Source organism: Pipistrellus kuhlii, unplaced genomic scaffold, assembly GCF_014108245.1.
Source record: "Pipistrellus kuhlii isolate mPipKuh1 unplaced genomic scaffold, mPipKuh1.p scaffold_m20_p_1, whole genome shotgun sequence".
Lineage (NCBI taxonomy): Eukaryota > Metazoa > Chordata > Mammalia > Chiroptera > Vespertilionidae > Pipistrellus > Pipistrellus kuhlii.
The window spans coordinates 103981015-104003163 of NW_023425404.1; the positions used below are offsets into that span (position 1 = coordinate 103981015).

Here is a 22149-nt window from a genome sequence, read left to right on the forward strand (position 1 = left end):
CGAAAAATACGGTATGTAGTAGATAATAAATGTTTCCCCTTCATTCTCCAAAATATTCTAAGAATCCCATTATTTTAGTTTGAGAAATCAACCTTAATAAGTTGGTCAATTGCTTACTGTTCGACCTCAATAGTGAGCCTGGATTCCTCCTGTTTCTTAGTGGTGATAATGAAAGAACAATGCAATTGGGCCCTAACTGGTTTTGCTCTGAGGCTAGAGTGTTGGCTTGTGGACTGAAGGGTCCTAGGTTCGATTCTGGTCAAGGTTTCGGTACATGCCCAGTAGCGGATGTGCAGGAGGCAGCTGATGTTTTTCTCATCGGTGTTTCTAACTCTCTATCCCCCCCCCACCGTAAAAAAAATCAATTTTATATATATAAATATATGTTTGGTTTTTTTTTAAAGAATGCAATTGGGACATAAAGACCTGACTTCACATGGGAAATTTTAAGTGCTGGAAAAATTAAGATTATGGCTTCAAAATTACACTATTTAGTGTTTTCAAAAACTTAGGTGGAACTTTTATGCTTATTTTTATGTGATGATCAAATAAAGTGATCTAAGCATTAGAAGAGATATGTAAAGAAAAAGCTACCTTAATTTCAGTTATGGAACATAATCTTTTTTAAAATATATATTTTTTATTGACTTTTTTCAGAGAGGGAGAGGGAGAAGGATAGATAATTAAAAAGACTGATCAGCTGTCTCCTGCACACACCCCCTACTGGGGATATGCCTACAACCAAGGTACAACATGCCCTTGTCTGGAATCAAACCTGGGACCCTTGAATCTCCCTAACATTCTATCCACTGAGCCAAACCATTTAGGACTGGGACATTATCTTAAATTCCTGTGAAGGTATATGAAGAGTTGAGAGGTTAATAATTTGAGAAAACTCAATATTTAACTTTGGGGAAGCAATTAATTAATTGGAAAAAATCTGCTTTGTCAGTTATTAAGAAATGAACTAATCACATGCCAAGCAACACATGTAAGCCAGATTTGCTAAATTTAAGAGATATATTTAACATGCGTATTTCCATTGCTTAGTTGTTTCACATCTGTCATGGATTATTGTGAACTCTATCCCACAACAAATGTTGCTTTTCTGAAGTCTTTAGCGCTTTTTCTATTCACTGAATTCTCTGATTAATTTGTGCCTTCTGGTTCAAGAATCTAGTTCTTTGTTTATTCCCTTGCCTCTTCCTGGTGTCCAAAATGGCTTTAAATCTTCTTTTTACCTAGGCTTAAACTTATATGGATTGGGATAATTTCTCAGTATATCTAAAATGTATAGCCTTGCCCTAACTGGTTCAGCTCAGTGGATAGAGCATCAGCCTAAGGACTGAAGGATCCCAGGTTCAATTCCAGTCAAGGGCATGTACCTTGGTTGCAGGCACATCTCCACTGGGAGGTGTGCAAGGGACAGGTGATGGATGTTTCTCTCTCATCGATGTTTCTAGTTCTCTATCCCTCTCCCTTCCTCTCTTTAAAAAAATCAATAAAATATATTAAAAATATTTAAAAAATAAAATGTATAGCCTGAAAAATTATGACTTATTCACTGTTTTTACAACTTTTCCTATTAAATACAGGGCAGGAAGTGGAAGCTTTTGATGAAGCCTATAGACATTCTGGTCGGTTCATCTAACTCGCAGGAAATTACCACAGAGGTGGGGGGGAGTTGCTTTGATCTTAACACCGTCTCTCCCCAGCGCCACCCCGGTAGTGTCACAGGGACCCCGGCAGTGTCAGAGGGGCGCCCAGGGGAGGAACAGTGACCGCCGGGCTGACTGGGGCCTGGCACAGGGGACCGGAAGTTGTTTCTTCACCCCCAGCCCCGGGCGGGCGGTCCCCGTGGGCTGGGTCTGCTTCCCGCTGTCAGAGTCCCTCGCCGGCGGCCAGTGCGGCGGCGGGGTGGGCTCGCCCGGCGCCGCCTCCGGAAGGCGGGACCACCCCGTCTCCTGGCAACGAGGCGGGGGGGGGGGGGGCGGCCGAGGGAGCGGCGGCCGGAGCGCGGCGCAGCCGGAACCCAGGAGCCGAGCGGAGAACCAGCGCTTCGGAATAAGCAGGAAATGGCGGACGAGGCGTTGTTCTTGCTGCTCCACAACGAGCTGGTATCGGGCGTGTACAAGTCCGCGGAGCAGGGGGAGGTGGTGAGTTCCCCTCCGCTCCTTCCTTCCGCCGCGTCCCCGAGCTGGGCGACCCGCGGGCTTCCCGTAACTGGGAGCTGTCTGCGGTCTTTTATCTCATTTTTGTTCGCATCTTCTATTTGATGCCTTTTTGTCTATTTCCACGCCTGTGACCCGTAGGCCGCACATGTTCTTCCTGAAGTGCCAGGCTTAGGGCAGGGCTCACCGCGCCGCTGCCTTCCGCAGCCGCCTCAATGGATCTGCCGTGTCCAGCTTCCCGGGCGGCGGCCCCTGCGGTCCCGCCTGAGAACCAGCCCCCTACCCCCCCCCCCCCCCATCAACCCCCTCCTCCATCCCCTCGGCCCTGACCTGCCCTCCCATCCCCCCTCCCGCCGCGTCCCCCCCTTCCCGCCTCCTGCCCCGACCCCCCTCCTCCCGCCCCGCCCCAGCCCTCAGTGCCCACCCTCCACGCCACCCCAAGAAGGAACCTAATGAGGTGTGAGATTAATGCAAAGTTTGCAGGCATTACTATAATTGGGAAACACATTAATTAAAAGTACTTAATGTCCGTTATGTTAGAGCTGGTTTTCTAGGTGCCAGGGATATAATAATGAAGAAAACCAGACCCCATCACTTCCAGTGTGTGGGAGTCCTCAGTTCACTCATTGGTTTATTCAGAAAACTTTTAGTACAGAATCTGGGCCTGACACTGTGCTAGATGAATAAGATAAAGTCCCTGCCTCACACTGGTTGGGGAGTAGGGGGGTTCAACGAATAATTAAGGTTTTGGGTAGTAATTAGGTATAGAATTATGGAGTTGTAACAGGCTGTATAAATGAGATACTCCAAAGTCATACTCAAGTCAGAAGCCCTTTCTATAATGCTATTGCTAAAGAGGGGTAGAAAGTGGGAGTAGGAAGAACATCCTAAACTAGGGGTGTCGAACTCAATCAGAGAAGGGGCCAAAATCTAAAATCCAGCCTAAATCGTGGGCCAAATGGTTTACTGAACAGTCATAAACTGTCATTGTGATGGAAACGCAGCGGAGTGCAGTGATGACAGCGCGGTGCGGGCCACATTGCAAGGCCTGGCGGGACGGATTTGGCCCGCGGGACGGATTTGGCCCGCGGGCCTTGTGTTTGACACGTGTCCTAAACAAAGGGAAAGGCATAGAGATATGAATGAGTTTGAAGTATTTAAATACGCTTTGTATTTCATTGTGACTAGATTGGAGAGGGAGAGTTAAATATGTTGAGAGCTAAAACTATTGTAGAAAGACCCTTGTATGATTTAAGAATTTGAACCTCCCTAGTGGAAGATTTAAAAGGTTTTTAAGAAGGGGAGTGACATAGCCCCATTCGTGTGTTAGAAAGGGGCTGGTTGGAGCGGGAAGATCCTTGTAGTGAGAAGATCATGTATTGCAGACCCTCAGGCAGGAGATGACAAAAATGATTTTTGTGGATATGTGGCTGTTAGTGATTCTGGATAATTAGCCAGGGATCAGTGTGGGTGTGTGTTTTTTGTTTTTTGTTAATCCTCACCAAAGGATATTTTCCCATTGATTTTTAGGAAAAGTAGAAGAGAGAAGGAAAGACAGAGAGAGACATCAGTGCAAGAGAAACACATAGATAGGTTGCCTCTTGCATGAGCCCCGACCAGGGAGGAGCCTGCAACCAAGGTACATGCCCTTGACTGGAATCAAACCTGGGACCCTTTGGTCTACAGGTTGATGCTCTCTAATCACTGAGCCAAATTGGTGATCAGTTTTTAAAAAATTTGTATTGATTGATTTTTTAGGGAGAGAAAGTCGGGTGGCGAGCGTCAGCCTGTGGACTGAAGGGTCTCAGGTTCGATTCCAGTCAAGGGCATGTACATTGGTTGCGGGCACATCCCCGGTAGGGGGTGTGCAAGAGGCAGCTGGTTGATGTTTCTCTCTCATTGACTTTCTAGCTCTCTATCCCTCTCTCTTCCTCTCTGTAAAAAATCAATAAAAAATATAAAAAATAAAAAATAAAATAAAACCTTAACACAATGAAATTGTCAAAGGAAGAACAAAGCAAATGCATTATTCCAGGCATTGGTTGGGGTCATCAACATAGACACACTGAGAATTAGAAAGCCTAATGTCTCTAAGAGACATTTTGAAACGAATAGCAATAGAATTTAGTGACTGTACAAAGTGAATGACAGAAAAAAATCAAAGGTGATACCAATTTTTATTATTTATTTATTTATTTTTACAATATTTATATATTTTTTTGCCCTTAGTCTTTTTTGATTTTTTTAATAAATATTAATTGTTCAGATTATTACAGGTGTTCCTCTTTTTTTCCCCCCATAGTTCCCCTCCACCTGATTCCCCACCCTACCCCATGCCCTTACACCCCACCACAGTCTTCATCCATAGGTGTAAGATTTGTGTCCAATCTCTTCCTGCACCCCTCAGATCCTCTTCCCCTTGAAAATTGTCAGTCCACTCCCTTCCTTTGGCCCTGATTCTGTTATATTCACCAATCCATTCTGTTCTTCAGATTTTCTATTCACCTGATTTTTATTTATTTATTTTTAAATATATTTTATTGATTTTTTACAGAGAGAAAGGGAGAGGGATAGAAAGTTAGAAACATTGATGAGAGAAACATCGATCAGCTGCCTCCTACATAACCCCTTCTGGGGATGTGCCTGCAACAAAGGTACATGCCCTTGACCAGAATTGAACCTGGGACCTTTCAGTCTGCAGGCTGACGCTCTATCCACTGAGCTGAACCAGTTTCGGCTATTCAGCTGATTTTTAGATTCACTTGTTGGTAGGTATGTATTTGATGTCTTTTTGTTGTTCATAATTTTTAACTTTACCTTTTTCTTCTTCTTCCTCTTCTTTTTATTTTTATTGTATTTTATTTATTTTTTTAAATAAATCTTTATTTTTCAGATTATTACAAATGTGATCCTCTTCCCCCCCTCAATTGCTCCCCTTCACCAGGTTTCCACCCCACCCTCTGTCCTTTCCCCATCCCCCATTGTCCTCATCCATAGGTGCACAGTTTTTGTTCAGTCTCTTCCCCCACCCCCACCCCCCTTTTCCGAGAATCGTCAGTCCACTCCCCTTCCATACCTCTGATTCCATTATATTCACCAGTTAATATTGTTCATCAGATTTTTAAATTCCCTTGGTTTTTAGATTCACTTGTTGATAGCTACGTATTTGTTGATCATAATTTTTATCTTTATCTTCTTCCTCTTCCTAAATAACCCCCTTCAGCAATTCATATAATTCTGGTTTGGTGGCGATGAACTCTTTTAGCTTTTTTTTATTTGTGAAGCTCTTTATCTATCCTTTGATTCTGAGTGATAGCTTTGCTGGATAGATTATTTTTGGCTGTAGGTTCTTGCTATTCATCACCTTGAATATTTCTTGCCATTCCCGTCTGGCCTGCATGGTTTCTGTTGAGAAATCAGCTGACAATCTTATGGGTGCTCCTTTATAGGTAACTACCTGCTTTTCTCTTGCTGCTTTTAATATTCTCTCTTTGTCTTTTGCTCTTGGAATTTTAATTATGATATGTCTTGGTGTGGTCCTCTTTGGATTCCTTTTGTTTGGGGTTCTGCGGGCTTCCTGGACTTGTAAGTCTATTTCTTTCCCCAGGTGGGGGAAGTTTTCTGTCACTATTTCTTCTAGTATTCTTTCGGTATCTTGCTCTCGCTCTTCTGGAATCCCCATAATTCTGATGTTGGTTCGCTTGAAATTGTCCCAGAGGTTTCTTACACTATCTTCAACTTTCTGGATTCTCTTATCTTCTCCCTTCTGCAGAGGAGTGTCCTCTGGCTCTTTGTGTTCTAAATCTTTGTCTTGATTCTTGCGATCTTCCAGTCTGTTTTTAGGACTTTGTATAATATTTTTTATTTCAGACAATGTTTTCTTCATTTCTTGTTGATCCCTTATTATTTCTAGTTGCTCCCTTTTCATATCCTCATAGGTCTCATTTATTTTATCGGCCTTTTTTAGGATATTGTTGAATAACCTTATAACTGTAGTTTTGAACTCAATGTCCAATCTTTTCTTTTCCTCCTTCTCCTTCCTTTGTGTCCTTCTTCTTGTCTGCATTTTAGTTGTTTCCCTGATTTGATGGAATAGCTTTGTGTGCTAGGTGTTCTGGTAGAGCCCAGTAGCACAGCCTTCCCAGTTACCTGCGGTGGACAGTCTTGGTGTAGCCCTTTGTGGGCTGTGTGTGCAGTCTTGTTGTTAAGCCTTGCTTATTGTTGGTATCACTGGGAAGCGTTGATCTCCAAGCCAATTGGCTGTGAGGATCAGCAGTGTCTCAGCTAGGAGGGTTTCCGTACTCTGCTTGAATAGGGTGGGGTCTCGGGATGGCACAGACAATCTTTGGTTCCCTGTCAGTCTCGCCTTAGAAAAGTCCTGTTCATGGAGAGTTTTGGAAGATTGGTTGCAGGCGCGCGCACCTCTTTGGTAAAGGCGCAGACAAGCTTTGGATTCCAGCCAGTCCCTCCTTAGAGAAAGCCAGCCTCTGGGAGAGCTTCTGTGCTCAGCCACAGATAGGGCGGAGTCTCGGGTTGGTGTAGACAAACTTTGTTTTCCCTTCGGCTCCTCCCCAAGTCCCGCAGTAATGGCCTCTGGCTTCACACACCTCCAAGAGATCTCTGCCCGCTGCCTGACAGTCTCTCCTCTCCCTGTCTGGGGCCGTCTATCAGAGCAATAGGGTGATTCTGTTTTCCTCTCGAACAAGAAAGCCAGTTGCGCGTTAGCTGTCTGCCCTCTCCGCGCCAGGAGTAAGCCAGTAGTGAACTCAGCCCGGCCCGCCCTCTCTGCGTGTAGGGAGTAAGCCAGCAGCAATCTCGGTCCAGCCCTTCTTCTCCGTGCCGGGGGTAAGCCAGCGCCTTTCCGCTCGCACAGTTCTCCGTACCTTCACAGTTCCTGAGGTTCCGCGTGCCTTTTCTCTCCTTCCCAGATGGCAGAGCCTCCTCTCAGCCAGCCGTCTGGCGCTTCAGGGCAATGCCTTCCCTGTTTTTCAGTTCTAAATTCAAATTTGTTGTGGTAGGCTGCATTCGGATGTCTACCCTATGCCGCCATCTTGGTTTCTCCTCTTCTTCTTCCTCTTCTTAAAGAATACCCTTCAAGCCGAAACCTCTCTCTTCCTCTCTTTAAAAAATCAATAAAATATATATTTTTTTAAAAAAAGAATACCCTTCAACATTTCATGTAATACTGGTTTGGTGTTGATGATCTCCTTTAGCTTTTTCTTGTCTGTGAAGCTCTTTATCTGACCTTCCATTCTGAATGATAGCTTTGCTGGGTAGAGTAATCTTGGTAATAGGTTCTTGCTGTTCATCACTTCAAATATTTCTTGCCACTCCCTTCTGGCCTGCATAGTTTCTGTTGAGAAATCAGCTGACAGTTGTATGGGTACTCCCTTGTACGTAACTGTTTTTCTTTTGCTGCTTTCAAGATTTTCTCTTTGTCTTTTGCCTTTGGCATTTTAATTATGATGTGTCTTGGTGTGGTCCTCTTTGGATTCCTTTTGTTTGGGGTCCTGTCCACTTCCTGAACTTGTAAGTCTATTTCTTTCACCAGGTAGGGAAAGTTTTCTATCATCATTTCTTCTAATAGTTTTCAATATTTTGCTCTCTCTCTTCTTCTGGCACCCCAAAAATTCAAATGTTGGTACACTTGAAGTTGTCCCAGAGGCTCCTTATATTATCTTTATATTTTTGGATTCTTTTTTCTTGTTATTTTTCTTGTTGGGTGTTTTTTCTTTCCTTATATTTCAGATTTTTGGTTTGATTCTTGGGGTATGTTGATCTACAGTTCAGTTTCTATATATTCTTTATTTCAGACAGTGTATGCTTAATTTCTGACTGGTCCTTTTCCATTTTTTTGGCATTATCATTTAGGTCCTTGAAGATCTCATCAAGTTTCTCAGCGGTTTTTAGAAGATTCTTGAGTAACCTTATAAATGTGGTTTTGAACTCTATGTCGTCCAGTAGTTTGCTTTCCTCCATTTTTTTCATTCATGACATGTTTCTGTGTCTGCATTTTGGCTGCTTCCCTGTGTTGATGGAGTGGCTTTGTGTGGTATGTGACGTATAGGGGCCAGTAGCTCAGCCTCCCCAATCACCTGAGGTGGACGCTCTTGGTACACCCCTTTGTGGGCTAAGTGCAAATTCTTGATGTAGTTAAGCCTTGATTGCTATTGGTACACTGGGAGGAATTGACCTCCAGGCCAATTGGCTATGAGGACCTGCTGTGTTTATAATGGAAGAACTGCTGTGCTGGAGACACGATTATGGGACAGGACTTGTTTCAGTGGGGCTTTAGTGCTCACTGAGTCTGCCTCTTGAATGTGTCACTTATGGATGTGAGGAGTTGAAATCTGGTGTCTTACACTGACCACTAGGTACACTGGCTTCTGGATCTCCAATGGGGTGCAGGTCAGCTACTGTCTGATGCCACCCTGCAGGAGCTATGGCAAGAACCAGTTTTATTCTCTTTGTTTGGGCTTTGGAGGTTTTGGAGCTGTCTGAACCAGGTTGCAAGTTTGCTAGGTTAAGCTGTGATAGGGAAAAAGCTGCTGCAAAAGCCGCTACTTGAAGCTCGGGTGGGTTTGTAGATTGTGTGGGGCGGGGCCTCAGGGCATCACCAGGCTAGGGTGTGGCATACAGCAATGGCTGCCAGCCAGCCATCCCCGCTCTTCCGACCACATCCACATGTCCTGCGCCCCAGCACAGCAAGCAATTATTCTTGCACAGAGCTCTGCAAGCAAGCCACCCTCACTTTCCGACCAACAGTCCAGCTTCTCCCCAGACATAGGCTCCCCAGAAACTGGATTTCAGAGAAATCAGTAGTTTGTCTCCCTTCAGTATTAATAAAGCAACACCGCTGCCAACTCGGATTGCACACTCCTCCATACCTCAGCTTTTCAGCACTTGTGCACTAAATTCTCTTTTCGCTTTCCTTCTAGTTGTAAAACTTCCACTCAGCCAGCTTTCCTGTGGTTCTGGATGATAGATGTTTTGTCTTTTTTTAGTTGCAGTTTTGAAATTGTTGTGCAAGGCAGCCGTTTAGGTATTTACCTACTCCACCATCTTGAATCTATCTTATTTTTTTATTTTTTTAAATATATTTTTATTGATTTCAGAGAGAAAGGGAGAGGAAGAGAGAGATAGGAACATCAATGATGAGAGAGAATCATTGATTGTCTGTCTCCTGCACGCCCCCCCCGGCGATCAAGCCAGCAATCCCGGCATGTGCCCTTGACCAGAATCAAACTTAGGACCACTCAGTCTGCAGGCTGATGCTCTATCCACTGAGCCAAACTGGGTGGGGCTATTTTTGTTTTTAGAGAATTTTATACAAATTTATTTGAGCCAAAACTGAGGACTGTTCCTGGGAAGCAAGATCTCAAGTGCTCCTGATACTAAGTTTTATAACTAATGAGGAGAGAAGAATTATTGAATGGGGGAAAACGAGTGGGAGAGTAATTATGAAGAGGCTTCAACATTTCTGAAAAGTAATAATAAGCAGCAGTTCCCTATTTATCTTGTTGCCTTATGAAAATGATTAGTTCTAAGAAAATTCACTTTTTCTTGTAATGTTTCAATCAAGAAAGTATAAATTTTTATATTAATTTTTAAACAATTCTGAATACCAACATTCTGACATTCTAAAAGTATTCTAAGGTATTATTTTTTTTCAAATAGGAAAATGGACGCTGTATTACTAAGCTGGAAAACATGGGGTTTCGAGTGGGACAAGGATTGATAGAAAGGTGAGCAGTCTGGATTTGAAAATTTTCTTCCAGGTAGGTTATGAACAAAGATGATCCATTTCAAAAGATTGCATAAAACTTGAGATACTTTAATTTTAATTCTCCTCTGTTCTTTAATTCACAAATTGAAATTTCTTTTTAGGACTTATATTATTTTAACTCAGTTATTCAACTTTCATGTCTTAATATTGAAGAAAATATGTATTTCATATATTTGAGCCTTTTTTTCCTTTGAAAACTTTGATGTACTGAAGTAGCTATCTAAAATTTTGTTCCATAGGTTTTTAAAAAATATGTATTATTTTTATTGATTCTAGAGAAGAGAGAGGAAGAGAGCATTAGAAACATCAATGATAAGAGAGAATCATTGATCAGCTGCCTCTTGTATATCCCCTACTGGGGATTGAGCCTGTAAACCAGGCATGTGTCTTTGACCAGAATTGAACCTGGGACTCTTCAGTCCACAGGCCGATGCTTAATTCACTGAGCCAAACCAGCTAGGGCTCCATAGGTTTGGTTTTTTTTTAACCTAAATATATTTTGTTTAAATGCATAGGGTGGAAATGCTTTAGAGTCTATATTTATATATGCAGTCATCTTCTAATTTATAGAATAATTTTCACTATTCCTTTCTCTCTATCTGAATAGTTGAGCTTTGTTTTATGTAACAATACTGTGATCATCTTCAACTTTTTTTGATGTGCTAAGATGAATTGTACCTAAAACTACAACTTACTGTTAGACTCTACTGTTAGACCAATTTTAGCCACATAATTGTATTAAAGGATGTGAATCTATTGAGATGGAATCTACTTTGCTTGATGCTTATCACTTTATGACTGTTAATATTCAGTGCTGTTCTGACATTTGGAAATTAGTTAACCATTTGCCTCTCCTACTTTCTTTGGAGGAAAAATACTATATTACTTCTAGTTGATCTTTTAGGTTTACAAAAGATACCGCGAGGTTCAAGGATGAATTAGATATTATGAAGTTCATTTGTAAAGATTTCTGGACTACAGTATTCAAGAAACAAATCGACAATCTGAGGACAAATCATCAGGTATTTTGATAAATTAAAGCCTATTTTTTAAGTTCTTTAATTTAATATATATTACCTATTTTAGTGATTTATTTATTTAAAACATAAAATAATTTCTATTCAAGTTTGGAATGTTTCTCTTATATATTATTAATAAGTTTTATTCTCTAATAGGTTATAGCGAATAAAGACAAAGGGACAACGATCAGTTATGGTAGCTGTTTCTTTCCCCCAATTAAATAAGTTATTTTAAGTTTTAAAAAGTAGTCATGTCAGCCGAAGCTGGTTTGGCTCAGTGGTAGAGCGTCAGCCTGAGGACTGAAAGGTCCCAGGTTCGATTCCGGTCAAGGGCATGTACATTGGTTGCGGGCACATCCCCGGTAGGGGGTGTGCAAGAGGCAGCTGGTCGATGTTTCTCCCTCATCGACGTTTCTAGCTCTCTATCTCTCTCCCTTCCTCCTCTCTGTGAAATATCAATAAAATATATTTAAAAAAAAAAAAAGTAGTCATGTCAGAATGATAAAGTTTTAGGATTTAGTTTCTTAGTTATTATTACTTAGGAATAAGAAGCAGAACCACAAATATATCACTTTTATGTCTTTAGAGTAATTTTTACAGTCCAATTTATAAAGCATATTTAGCTCTTAAATTAGTCTTGTATTGTTTAGTTGCTGTCATAGTTTCTATTAAAATATTTTAATATAAAAGTCAATAGACTAGAGAAACCAAGATGGCGGCATAGGTAAACAATTTCAAACTACAACTAAAAGACAAAACGGACATCATCCAGAACCACAGGAAGGCTGGCTGAGTGGAAATTCTACAACTAGAAGGAAAGAGAAAAGCACACTGAGATTCACAGTAGGTACTGAGGTACTGAGACACGTGAGGGGAGATGGCTGGCAACTGAGTACGCAGCTGGCTTTCTCAAGCGGGAGGAAGACAAAAGCTTCTGAAGCCTCTGAACTCTAGTTCCGGGCCAGACTCTGGGGACCCAGACTCATTCGGGGAGAAACTGGCCTGTCTGGCAGTGGGCAAAACTTGAGGGCGGCTTTCTCTCAGAGGTGCTTGCAGCGATTACAGTGGGACACTGAGACCCAGGGGCCTCTTAGGGCAGGGCTGACAGGAAGCCATTGCTGTCTGCTCTGCCCTGAGATTCTGCCCAACGAAGCCATTGATGTGTGCTCCACCCTGAGACTCCACCCCATCCCAGCTGAGCACAGAGGCTTTTGCAAGTATTGTTTCATAAGGGTGTCTCCAGCATAGAAGTTCTCCCAGCATAGACACATCTGATCCTCACAGCCAATTGGCCTATATCTAAATTCCTCTCAGTGATACCAACACTAGTTTCTCAAGAACCTTTTAGAAACCTCTGAGAAATTTAGCAAGACCCTCTAGGATATGAAAAAGGATCAACTAGAAATTAAGGATACACTGACAGAAAAAAAAATAATATACAGAGATCCAACAACAGACTAGAGAATTGCAAGAATCAAGTCAAAGATTTGAAATGCAAAGAAGTAAAAAACACCCAACTAGAAAAGCAAAAAGAATCCAAAAATATGAAGATAGTGTAAGGAGACTCTGGGACAACTTCAAGCATATCAACATCAGAATTATGGGGGTGCCAGAAGAAGAGAGAAAGCAAGATACTGAAAACCTATTTGAAGAAATAATGACAGAAAACTTCCCCCATGTGGTGAAAGAAATAGACTTATAAGTCCAGGACGTGCACAGAACCCCAAACAAAAGAGGACCACAGCAAGACACATCATAATTAAAATGCCAAGGGCAAAAGACAAAGAGAATTTTGAAAGCAGCAACAGAAAAACAGTTACATACAAGGGAGTACCCATACAACTGTCAGCTGATTTCTCAACAGAAACTATGAAGGCCCGATTGGAGTGGCAAGAAATATTTGAAATGATGAATAGTAAGAACCTACAACAAAGGTTAGTCTACTAGCAAAGCTATAATTCAGAATGGAAGGTCAAATAAAGAGATAAGAAAAAGCTAAAGGAGTTCATAAACACCAAACCAGTATTATATGAAATGCTGAAAAGTATTCAAGAAGAGGAAGAAGAAGAAAAAGGTAAAGATAAAAATTATGAAGAACAAATACATATATTAATATATCAACAAGTGAATCTAAAAATCAAGTCAATAAAAAAATCTGATGAACAGAATGGAGAATAAAGTGGAATCAGGCATAGAAAGGAGTGGACTGACAGTTCTCTGGGGGAGAGGTATGTGGAGGGTGCAGGAAGAGACTCAACAAAAATTGTACATTTATGAATGAGGACTGGGGGTGGGTAAGGGCATGGGGTGGTGTGAGAACAAGGTGTAGGGGAGGTATGAGAGTGGGGGAAAGAGGATCAATTGTAATAATCTGAATAATAAAGATTTATTTAAAAAAAAAACAGTGGACTACATGGAAAATGTGTATTTGAAATCCACTTAAGGAAGTATTTAGGGTGGATTTGGCCCTTTGATTAATTATAAAAAAGGAAAAGAATTTAGTAACCATCTATAGAATTTTTTAAATTGTCGATGCTAGTTTTTATTTTTTTAATAAATCTTTATTCAGATTATTACAGTTCCTCTTTTTTCCCCCATAGCTCCCCTCCACTAGGTTCCCACCCCACCCCATGCCCTTACCCCCCATTGTCCTCATCCATAGGTGTACGATTTTAGTCCAGTCTCTTCCTGCACTCCCCACACCCTTTACCCATGATTCTTATCAACCCACTCCCTTTCTTTGCCCCTGATTCTATTATATTCACCAGTTTATTCTGTTCCTCAGGTTTTTAATTCACCTGATTTTTAGATTCATTTGTTAATAGATAGGTATTTGTTGATCATAATTTTATCTTTACTTTTTTCTTTTTCTTACTCTTCTTAAAGAATACCTTTCAGCATTTCATATAATACTGGTTTGGTGGTGATGAACTTCTTTAGCTTTTTCTTATCTCTGAAGCTCTTTATCTGCCCTTCAATTCTGAATGATAACTTTGCTGGGTAGAGTAATCTTGGTTGTAAGATCTTACTGTTCATCACTTTGAATATTTCTTGCCACTCCCTTCAGGCCTGCATAGTTTCTGTTGAGAAATTAACTGATAATCATATGGGTGCTCCCTTATAAGTAACTGTTTTTCTTTTGCTGCTTTCAAGATTCTCTCTTCATCTTTTGCCTTTGGCATTTTAATTATGATGTGTCTTGATGAGGTCCTCTTTGGATTCCTCTTGTTTGGGGTTCTGTGCACTTCCTGGATTTGTAAGTTTATTTCTTTCACCAGATGGGGGAAATTTTCTGTCATTATTTCTTCAAATAGGTTTTCAGTATCTTGCTCTCTCTCTTCTTCTGGCACCCCCATAATTCTGATGTTGTTACGCTTGAAGTTGTCCCAGAGGCTTCTTACACTATCTTCAACTTTCTGGATTTTCTTCTCTCCTCGCCTCTCCAGAGGAGTGTTCTTTGCCTCTTTGTATTCCAAATCTTTGACTTGATTCTTGCATTCCTCTAGTCTGCTGTTGGGTCTCCGTATAATATTTTTTATTTCAGTTCAGTATATGTTTAATTTCTAGTTGGTCCTTTTTCATATCCTCAAGGGTCTCATTAAACTTACTAGCCTTTTCTAGAAAATTCTTTTTCTTTTTTTTTTAATATATTTTGTTGATTTTTTACAGAAAGGAAGAGAGAGTTATAGAGAGCTAGAAATATCGATGAGAGAGAGTCACTGATCAGCTGCCTCTTGCAGCTGGGGATGTGCCCCCAACCAAGGTACATTCCCTTGACTGGAATTGAAACTGGGACCTTTCAGTCCGCAGGCCAACGCTCTATTCACTGAGACAAACGAGTCTCAGATAGAAAATTCTTGAAAAACCTTATAACCATGGTTTTGAACTTTGTCATCTTTGGTTCTCCATTTCTTTTGTTTGAGATCTATTTCCTTGTCTTGGCATTTTTGCTGCTTCCCTGAGCTGGTAGGGTAGCTTTGTGTGCTTGCTGTCTTATATGGCCTGGTGGATCAACCTCCCTAGTTACCTGAGATGGACACTCTTGGTGCTCCCCTTTGTGGACTGCGTGTACAGCCTTGTTGTAGTTAATTCTTGATTGTTGTTGTTATCACTGGGAGGAATTGACCTCCAGGCCAATTGGATGTATCAGCTGTGTCTACACTGGGATACCTTCTGTATTGGAGACAGTCTTATAGGATCAGACTTGCAAAATTGCAAAAGCCTCTGAGCACAGCTTGGATGGGGTGGAGTCTCAGGGCTGAGCTGACAGTCTTGCCTTCCCGTCAGCCCTGCCCTTGTGCATGTACCTCAGACCTCTGCCTTCTGTGGCTCCCCTGAGTTTCCACCTGACAGTCCAGATTCCCCCCGCAAGAGCGTGGGTGCCCCAGGGGCTCACCCGGAATAGGGTTGGGTCTCTGTAGTCTGGAGCTTCCAACTCTTTCTGCTATAGAGAGGCCGCAGCAACCTCTGCGGTCAGACCTCTCTGCATGCAATCACTGGTGCGCAATTCTAGACCCTGCCCGCTGCGGCTCCCGGCTCCCCCAATCTCTGAGTCTCCAGGTGCCTTTCTTTAGAGTCCAGACTCCACCCGTATGAGCCTGGGTCCACGGGGTTTCGGCCAGGGCTGGGGTTCAGTGCAGTCGGGAAGGGTTCAGTGTTGTTGGGGCTTCTTCCCCTTGGTTCTCTATGTCCTGCGTCCCATTGCAGCAACAATGATTGCTGCGAGGATCTCTAAGAGCAAGCTGCCCTCGCATTCCTGTCCTGATGCCAGACAGTCCAGTTTCTCCCTATATGTGACTGGGTCCCCCAGAGTCTCATCTGGAACTGGAGTTCAGAGCAAGCGAGAGCTTGTATCACCCTTCGGGTTAAAGAGCAGCACCTCCACTTTCTGCGCTTCCACACCTCTTACCGGTCTTAACGAGCTTTCTTCACCTCTAGTTACGGAACTAACTCTTACTCAGCTTTCCTGTGGTTCTGGCTGGTAGTTTTCCTGCCATTTAGTTGTGGTTTTGATGTGTTTGTAGGAAGCAGCAAGTACTGGCGATTACCTATGCTGCCATCTTGGTTTCTTGCAGAATTTATTTTTTCATATAACAGTATCAACCTGACTTTAGAAGTAATTGAAATACTAATTGGAAAAAGTAAGTGATGATTTGTTTCATAGTTATGAGTTAATAATATATAACTGCTGATTTCACCTGGATAAGTATTAGTGATTCTTTTGCATTAGACTCTAAGTTAAGGATAGAGATTATGTCTTCTGCAACTTTGTATCTTCAGTATCTAAAAGCATTTAATAAATATAGAGTTACATAATACTGAATAACTCTTGAGCTTGAACATTACAGAATTCCTTCACTTAAAGAGAATTTGAGGCCCTGGATGGGTAGTCAGTTCATTAGAGCGTTATCCCTGTACAACCAAGGTTGGAGGTTTGATCCCCAATCAGGGCACATACAAAAATCAACCAGTGAGTGCATAAATAAGTGGAATAACAAATTGATATGCTTTTTTTTTTCCTCTTCCACTCTCTCTCTCAAATTAATCAGTAAATAAAAATGTTGGCTAATAGAAAGGAGTTTTAATAACTTAGAAAGCTCTCATTTTTCTGAAGAAAAGGTGATTTTTAAGGACTGCAGACTACATTGACTTTGGATGTATTTTCTGTTTTTGTAACAGGGCATCTATGTACTTCAGGACAACAAATTCCGTCTGCTTACTCAGATGTCTGCAGGGAAACAGTACTTAGAACATGCATCTAAGGTATTTAATGGAATAAAAAAAATTGAGATTGTGTTTTTTTTATTTTTACTATGAAAAGGGTAGAACCATAGGGAAAAGTACATTGCCAAATACAACAGACTTTTGAATTTAAAATAGGTTTTACCATGTTTCTTTTTTGTTTAAACACTTTTCTATGAAATAGGAGTCAGATGTTCATCATAGTAAAATAACTTAAATTGTAGCTAAGTAGGCTTATGATGACTAGGTAAAGAATACTATAACTGAATGCCAATAAAATGTGAGTTAATGATAAATTTTTGAATATAGCATAGATATGTCAGAAAAGGTACTCAAGCTTATAAAATTCTATTAGCTGTGCAAAATTATTGATCTCAGAGTTTATATTTACAATCTCCTTTAGTAGGTTAAAAATATTGTTTTAAACATAATTAATGTTTTTAAAAATACATGCTTTGTGTTAAGCATATCTGTTTCCAGATTTTGTGTAGTTTTTGTTTTTCAATCTCATGTAGGAATCAATAAATAAGTAGACATATGTATTTAAAAAAAGATGACAAGTTTTAATGTAAGGGTTCCTTTGAAGTGATAAAATATCTGCAGCTATCTTAGTTGCTACTTATTTGTAAAAAATTGTCCATACCTAAATCATCTAATACAAAGGCAATATAGGAATAGAGAAAAGAATATGGACTTGGGACCAACAAAATCTAGATTTGGGACCAAATCTAATCTAGATTTAAGCTAAGCTCCACAATTTACGAGTTTGTGACATTGGGTAATTTACATAACCCTATGGACCTTAGTTCCTCATTAAGAAAACTGATTATAATAATTTCTGTAACAGTCTCAAAGCTTTTTTGCAGTTCAAAATTTTATGTCTCTAGTTCTAAATGCTTATCAGTACCCATTTATGTATATTGTAAAATAATAGTCTACATTGTTTATATATAAATAGTATTGTTGAATATTATACAATACAGAAATGTAGATAATAAAAAATTCCTTAGATTATTAATTTTTTAGTTCCCATTTTGTCCTTCCTTTCTCTGCTGTAGCTCAGTCCCTTTCCTTGTTTCTATATGACAGGATTTCTCAATTTTAGCACTAATAGTATTTTGAACTAGATAAGTTTTTTATTGTAAACAAATCACAATTTTTGGTTGTATAAAGCAGAAACCAATTCTGATTGAATGGAATTATATCAACTCACAGAACTGATGAGAAGGCTAAGAAAACAGGCAAGAATCCTGGGAAGTTAAAGCAGCTAGGAAGATAGCCCCTAATCCTTCCACTGGGAGGATCTGTTTAGAATTCTTAAGTCAGAACTGACAATAGTCACAGCCACCCTTGTTGCCTCTAGAACTAATTCTAACCCGCTTCCAGCTTGAGTTCGGCACTCACTCTAGGTTCAGAGTCCTGGACTGGTGCACACAATTGGCAGAACTTGTCATGTGTCCTACTTTGGTTGCAAGGAGCTGGGAAATCTTCTAACAATCCAAATTTTCAGTAATTCGAACATTTTTCCATAACCCTTTTTTAAAAACAGGAATCACTTAATAATAGTAAGACTTAAATGTCATACTTATCTATAGACTTTTCTGCCTTAGTAAATCCTTAATATGTTCTTCACATTTTGTTCCTTTTAGTATTTAGCATTTACATGTGGCTTAATCAGAGGTGGCTTATCAAACTTGGGAATTAAAAGTATTGTAACAGCTGAGGTATCTTCAATGCCTGCCTGTAAGTTGAATTCACATTTTTTTCAAGTATTTTTAGTTACTATTTTTTAAGTCTAGTGTTTTTTTGTTTTTGTTAATTTAGAGGAAATTTAAAATGCTAAAACCATTAATTTTACTTTGACTAATTTTAACATTTAATGAAGTAATATGTAGCATACTTACATTCATATTTAGTGACTTTTTAATTCAGAATGGACATTGATTTAAGAAAATGTGCTAAAGAAATCCAAATTTACCAGACAACTTAAGGAATGATTCTTAACTTTTTAAAGAAAAAAAAAGTTTTTATTGATTTGAGGGAGAAAGGAGAAAGGAAAGGAGAGGGAAAGAGAAACATCGATTGTTTCATGCTTGCCCCCTACTGATGATCAAGCTGCCACCCTGTGTGTGCCCTGACTGGGAACAGAACTGGGAACCCCTTGTTCCCTGGGAAGAGGATGCTCAACCAACTGAGCCACACAGGCCAGGGTGATTCTTAACTTTTAAGGGAAATTTTTTGTTGTATTCTTTCAGATAGCAGATTTCCCCATAGCTTGAAAAACACTTTTAAAGTTTTCTAGACTATATTTATTACGTAAAGCTATATAAAGCCAACTGGTCTTTTATAACTAAACTCATTTAGAAAGATCTTTTCACCCAGATATACCAACCAAGAATAAAATTGACTTGAGCTTCAATGTGTTTCCTTTAACAAAAAATGTGAAGTTTGTCATTACAAGTTTTTTGTTTTTTTTTTTAATTAAAAACTACTTTCTAAATAGAGCAGAAAACTGATGGTTAGACTTGTTTTCCTTGTTGCTAAAATCAAAATGATTTTTCATGTTTTCTTTTTTAGGTAAATTTCAGGTGATGATACAGAAGTCATAGAACATACTGAAATGCAATGCTTCAACAGTGTAAAGAATTAAATTATTTATGTATAAAGTACTTCAAGTAGCAATGATTTAATTAAAATTGTTGGACATTTGTGTTGAAATAAGCTATTTGCTAACTTATATAATGAAAGATGTACTTTTAAGCACAACTGAGGTTGTATTTTATTTAACAAAGGTCAAGTTAAAGTTAAAGCAAAAAAAAAAAAAAAAGACATTCTACTGAAACTATTCAGGATGAAAATAATACTAATTTCAAATAAATAAACACCAAGATATAGGATCCTTATTTTAACATTTCTACTTTCTTAGGGAATGTATGTTTAACAAAGAGAGAGAGAGAGCCAGAATGATTTGTATAAGAATGAACAAATTTTGATTGCTTTATGAATTTTAGTTATTAAAAAAAGCAAACAACACACTAAATAAGACTTTATTTTATTGCTTATAATTTATTTCTATTAAGGATTTTATGCCTGTATAAATATTTTATTATATACTAGAAGCCCATATAAGGATTTCATTATATACTAGAGGCAGGATGCATGAAAATTCGTATAAGAGTAGGCCTTCCCTTCCTTCTCCCGCTGCTGGCACCAGCTTCCTTCTGGCACCCGGAACTCAGGCTGCTTACCTTCTCCGGCCACTGGCAGGTACCCAAGACCTGGACTGCTTCCTTCGGCACCCCCAGGCACCCGGGACTGGGGCTGGCTTCCCTCTGGCCCTGGCTTTGTCAAGAAGGATGTCCAGAATGACATACAGTCTAGTTAGCATATTACCCTTTTATTATTATAGTGTAGATGTGTGTGAGCTATATCATATCAGGCTGCCTAAATTTACTCAAAACATAATTTTACTTTAATAGAATTCAGTCCTGGAGAGATCCATTAATGTAATAAAAGTGATATGTAAATTAATTTAAATGTGAATTCAGTGATTCCAGGGCCAAAGAATATTAGGCATTTTAGGTAAAAATTTTTATATTTATTCCTGTGAATTTCAACTTTCAATTTTTCTCCCCCCATATATATGAGAGGCCCGGTGCATGAAATTCGTGCACTGGGGTGTGTGTCCCTCAGTTCAGCCTGCACCCTTTCCAATCTGGGACCCTCTCACAATCCAGGACTGATGGCTCCCAACTGCTCACCTGCCTCCCTTTCTGATTGGCCCTAACCGCTTCTGCCTGCCAGCCTGATCACCCCGTAACCACTCCCCTGCCAGCCTGATTGATGCCTAACTGCCCTCTCCTGCAAGCCTGTTTGCCCCTAACTGTCCTCCCCTGCAGGCCTGCCCCCCCCCCCCCCCAACTGCTCTCCCCTCTTGGCCTGAGTCCCTCCCAATTAATTGCCTTTCCCTGCAGGCCTGGTCACCTCCAACTTCTCTGCTGGCCTGGTCCTCCCTAACTACCCTCACCTGCAGGCTTGATCACCCCCAACTGCTCTCCCTTGCAGGCCTGGATGACCCCAACTACCCTCCTCTGCTGGCCTGGTCCCTCCTAACTGCCCTCCCCAGCAGGCTTGATTGCCCCCTACTACCCTCCCTTGCAGGCCTTGTCCCTCCCAACTGCCCTCCTCCGCTGGCCATTTGTGTCCACATGAGGGCAGCCATGTTGTGTTGGAGTGAAGGTCAATTTGCATATTACTCTTTTATTATAGGCCTTGTGCATAGGTTGGGGCCAGCTGGTTTGCCCTGAAGGGTGTCCCGGATCAGGGTTGAGGTTGCCTTGGGGCTTGGGGTGGCCTGAGCAAGGGGCCTGTGGTGGTTTGCAGGCCAGACACACCCCACGGAGACCCAAGAAGAGGCCCTGGCATCTAGGAATTATTTATCTTCTATAATTGAAACTTTGTAGCCTTCAGCAGAGGCCAGGAACTTGGCTTCCTCCATCGCTGGTGAAACCCAAGCCTCCTGTTTCCTCAGTGGCTGCAGCCATTTTTGTTGGGAGTTACTTATCTTCTATAATTAAAATGTTGTAGCCTTCAGAGAATCCAAGATGGCTGCACAGGTAAACACCTAGCCGCAGCCGCACACAACAATTTCAATAAAATACAACTAAAATATAAAATGGACATTACCCAGAACTACAGGAAAGTCGACTGACTGGAAATCCTACAACGAGAAGCAAGGAAAAAACCAGAAGGAAGCGCGGAGGAGCTGTAAAAGCCTAAGATACGGAGACACACAGCTCGAGTGGAGAGGACGGAGCCAGAGAGAAGGGGTGGCTGATTGCCCGGCTGGTGTTCCCTAGCGGGAAGGAGATAAAAGCTCCAACTGTGCTGGGTCCCAATTCCGACTGCTCTCAACCCCAGTTCTAGGCCAGACCCCGGGGACCCAAGCTCATCATAGGGAGCTGGGCTGTAAGGCAGAACCCCAGGGGAGCTGCGAAAGGAGGTCCCGGAGGCGCGCACATTGCGTGCAGAGAAGGGACGGTTGGCTGAGCCGAGGGATTGCCCTGGTGGGAAGGAGACAAAAGCTCTGGACTGCTCTGAACGCCACCTCCAACTCCACTTCCAACTGAACTGAACCCCAGTTCCGGGCTCATTGGGGGAGAGCATAGACTGGTAGCAGGCGAAAATCGAGGGCACCTTTCTCTCAGAGGCGTTTGCAGCGAGTACGGAAGAAGGACCCTGAGACCCAGGAGCTGCATAGGGCGGGACTGATGGAAGCCAAAGCTGTAGGCTCCACCCTGAAACTCTGCCCCATCTGGGAAGCTGCAAAAATGCGACAATGAAATAGATCACAAACGAAAGAAATGGAGGACAAAAAGCGACTGGATATAGAATTCAAATCTATGCTTATAAGGTTTCTCAAGAATTTCGT

At 41.1% G+C, this 22149-nt stretch overlaps 1 protein-coding gene across 1 annotated transcript; it reads left to right on the top strand.

Annotated features, from left to right (window-relative positions):
* Window positions 1–1942: 1942 nt before the first annotated feature.
* Window positions 1943–19436, top strand: TRAPPC6B (trafficking protein particle complex subunit 6B). Its single transcript, XM_036458628.2, has 6 exons — window positions 1943–2156; window positions 9849–9916; window positions 10862–10979; window positions 16656–16739; window positions 18368–18461; window positions 19296–19436. Exons 1-6 carry the CDS (start codon window positions 2076–2078, stop codon window positions 19325–19327), a joined length of 477 nt encoding a protein of 158 aa, XP_036314521.1. The 5' UTR covers window positions 1943–2075; the 3' UTR covers window positions 19328–19436.
* The last annotated feature ends 2713 nt before the right edge of the window (window positions 19437–22149 follow it).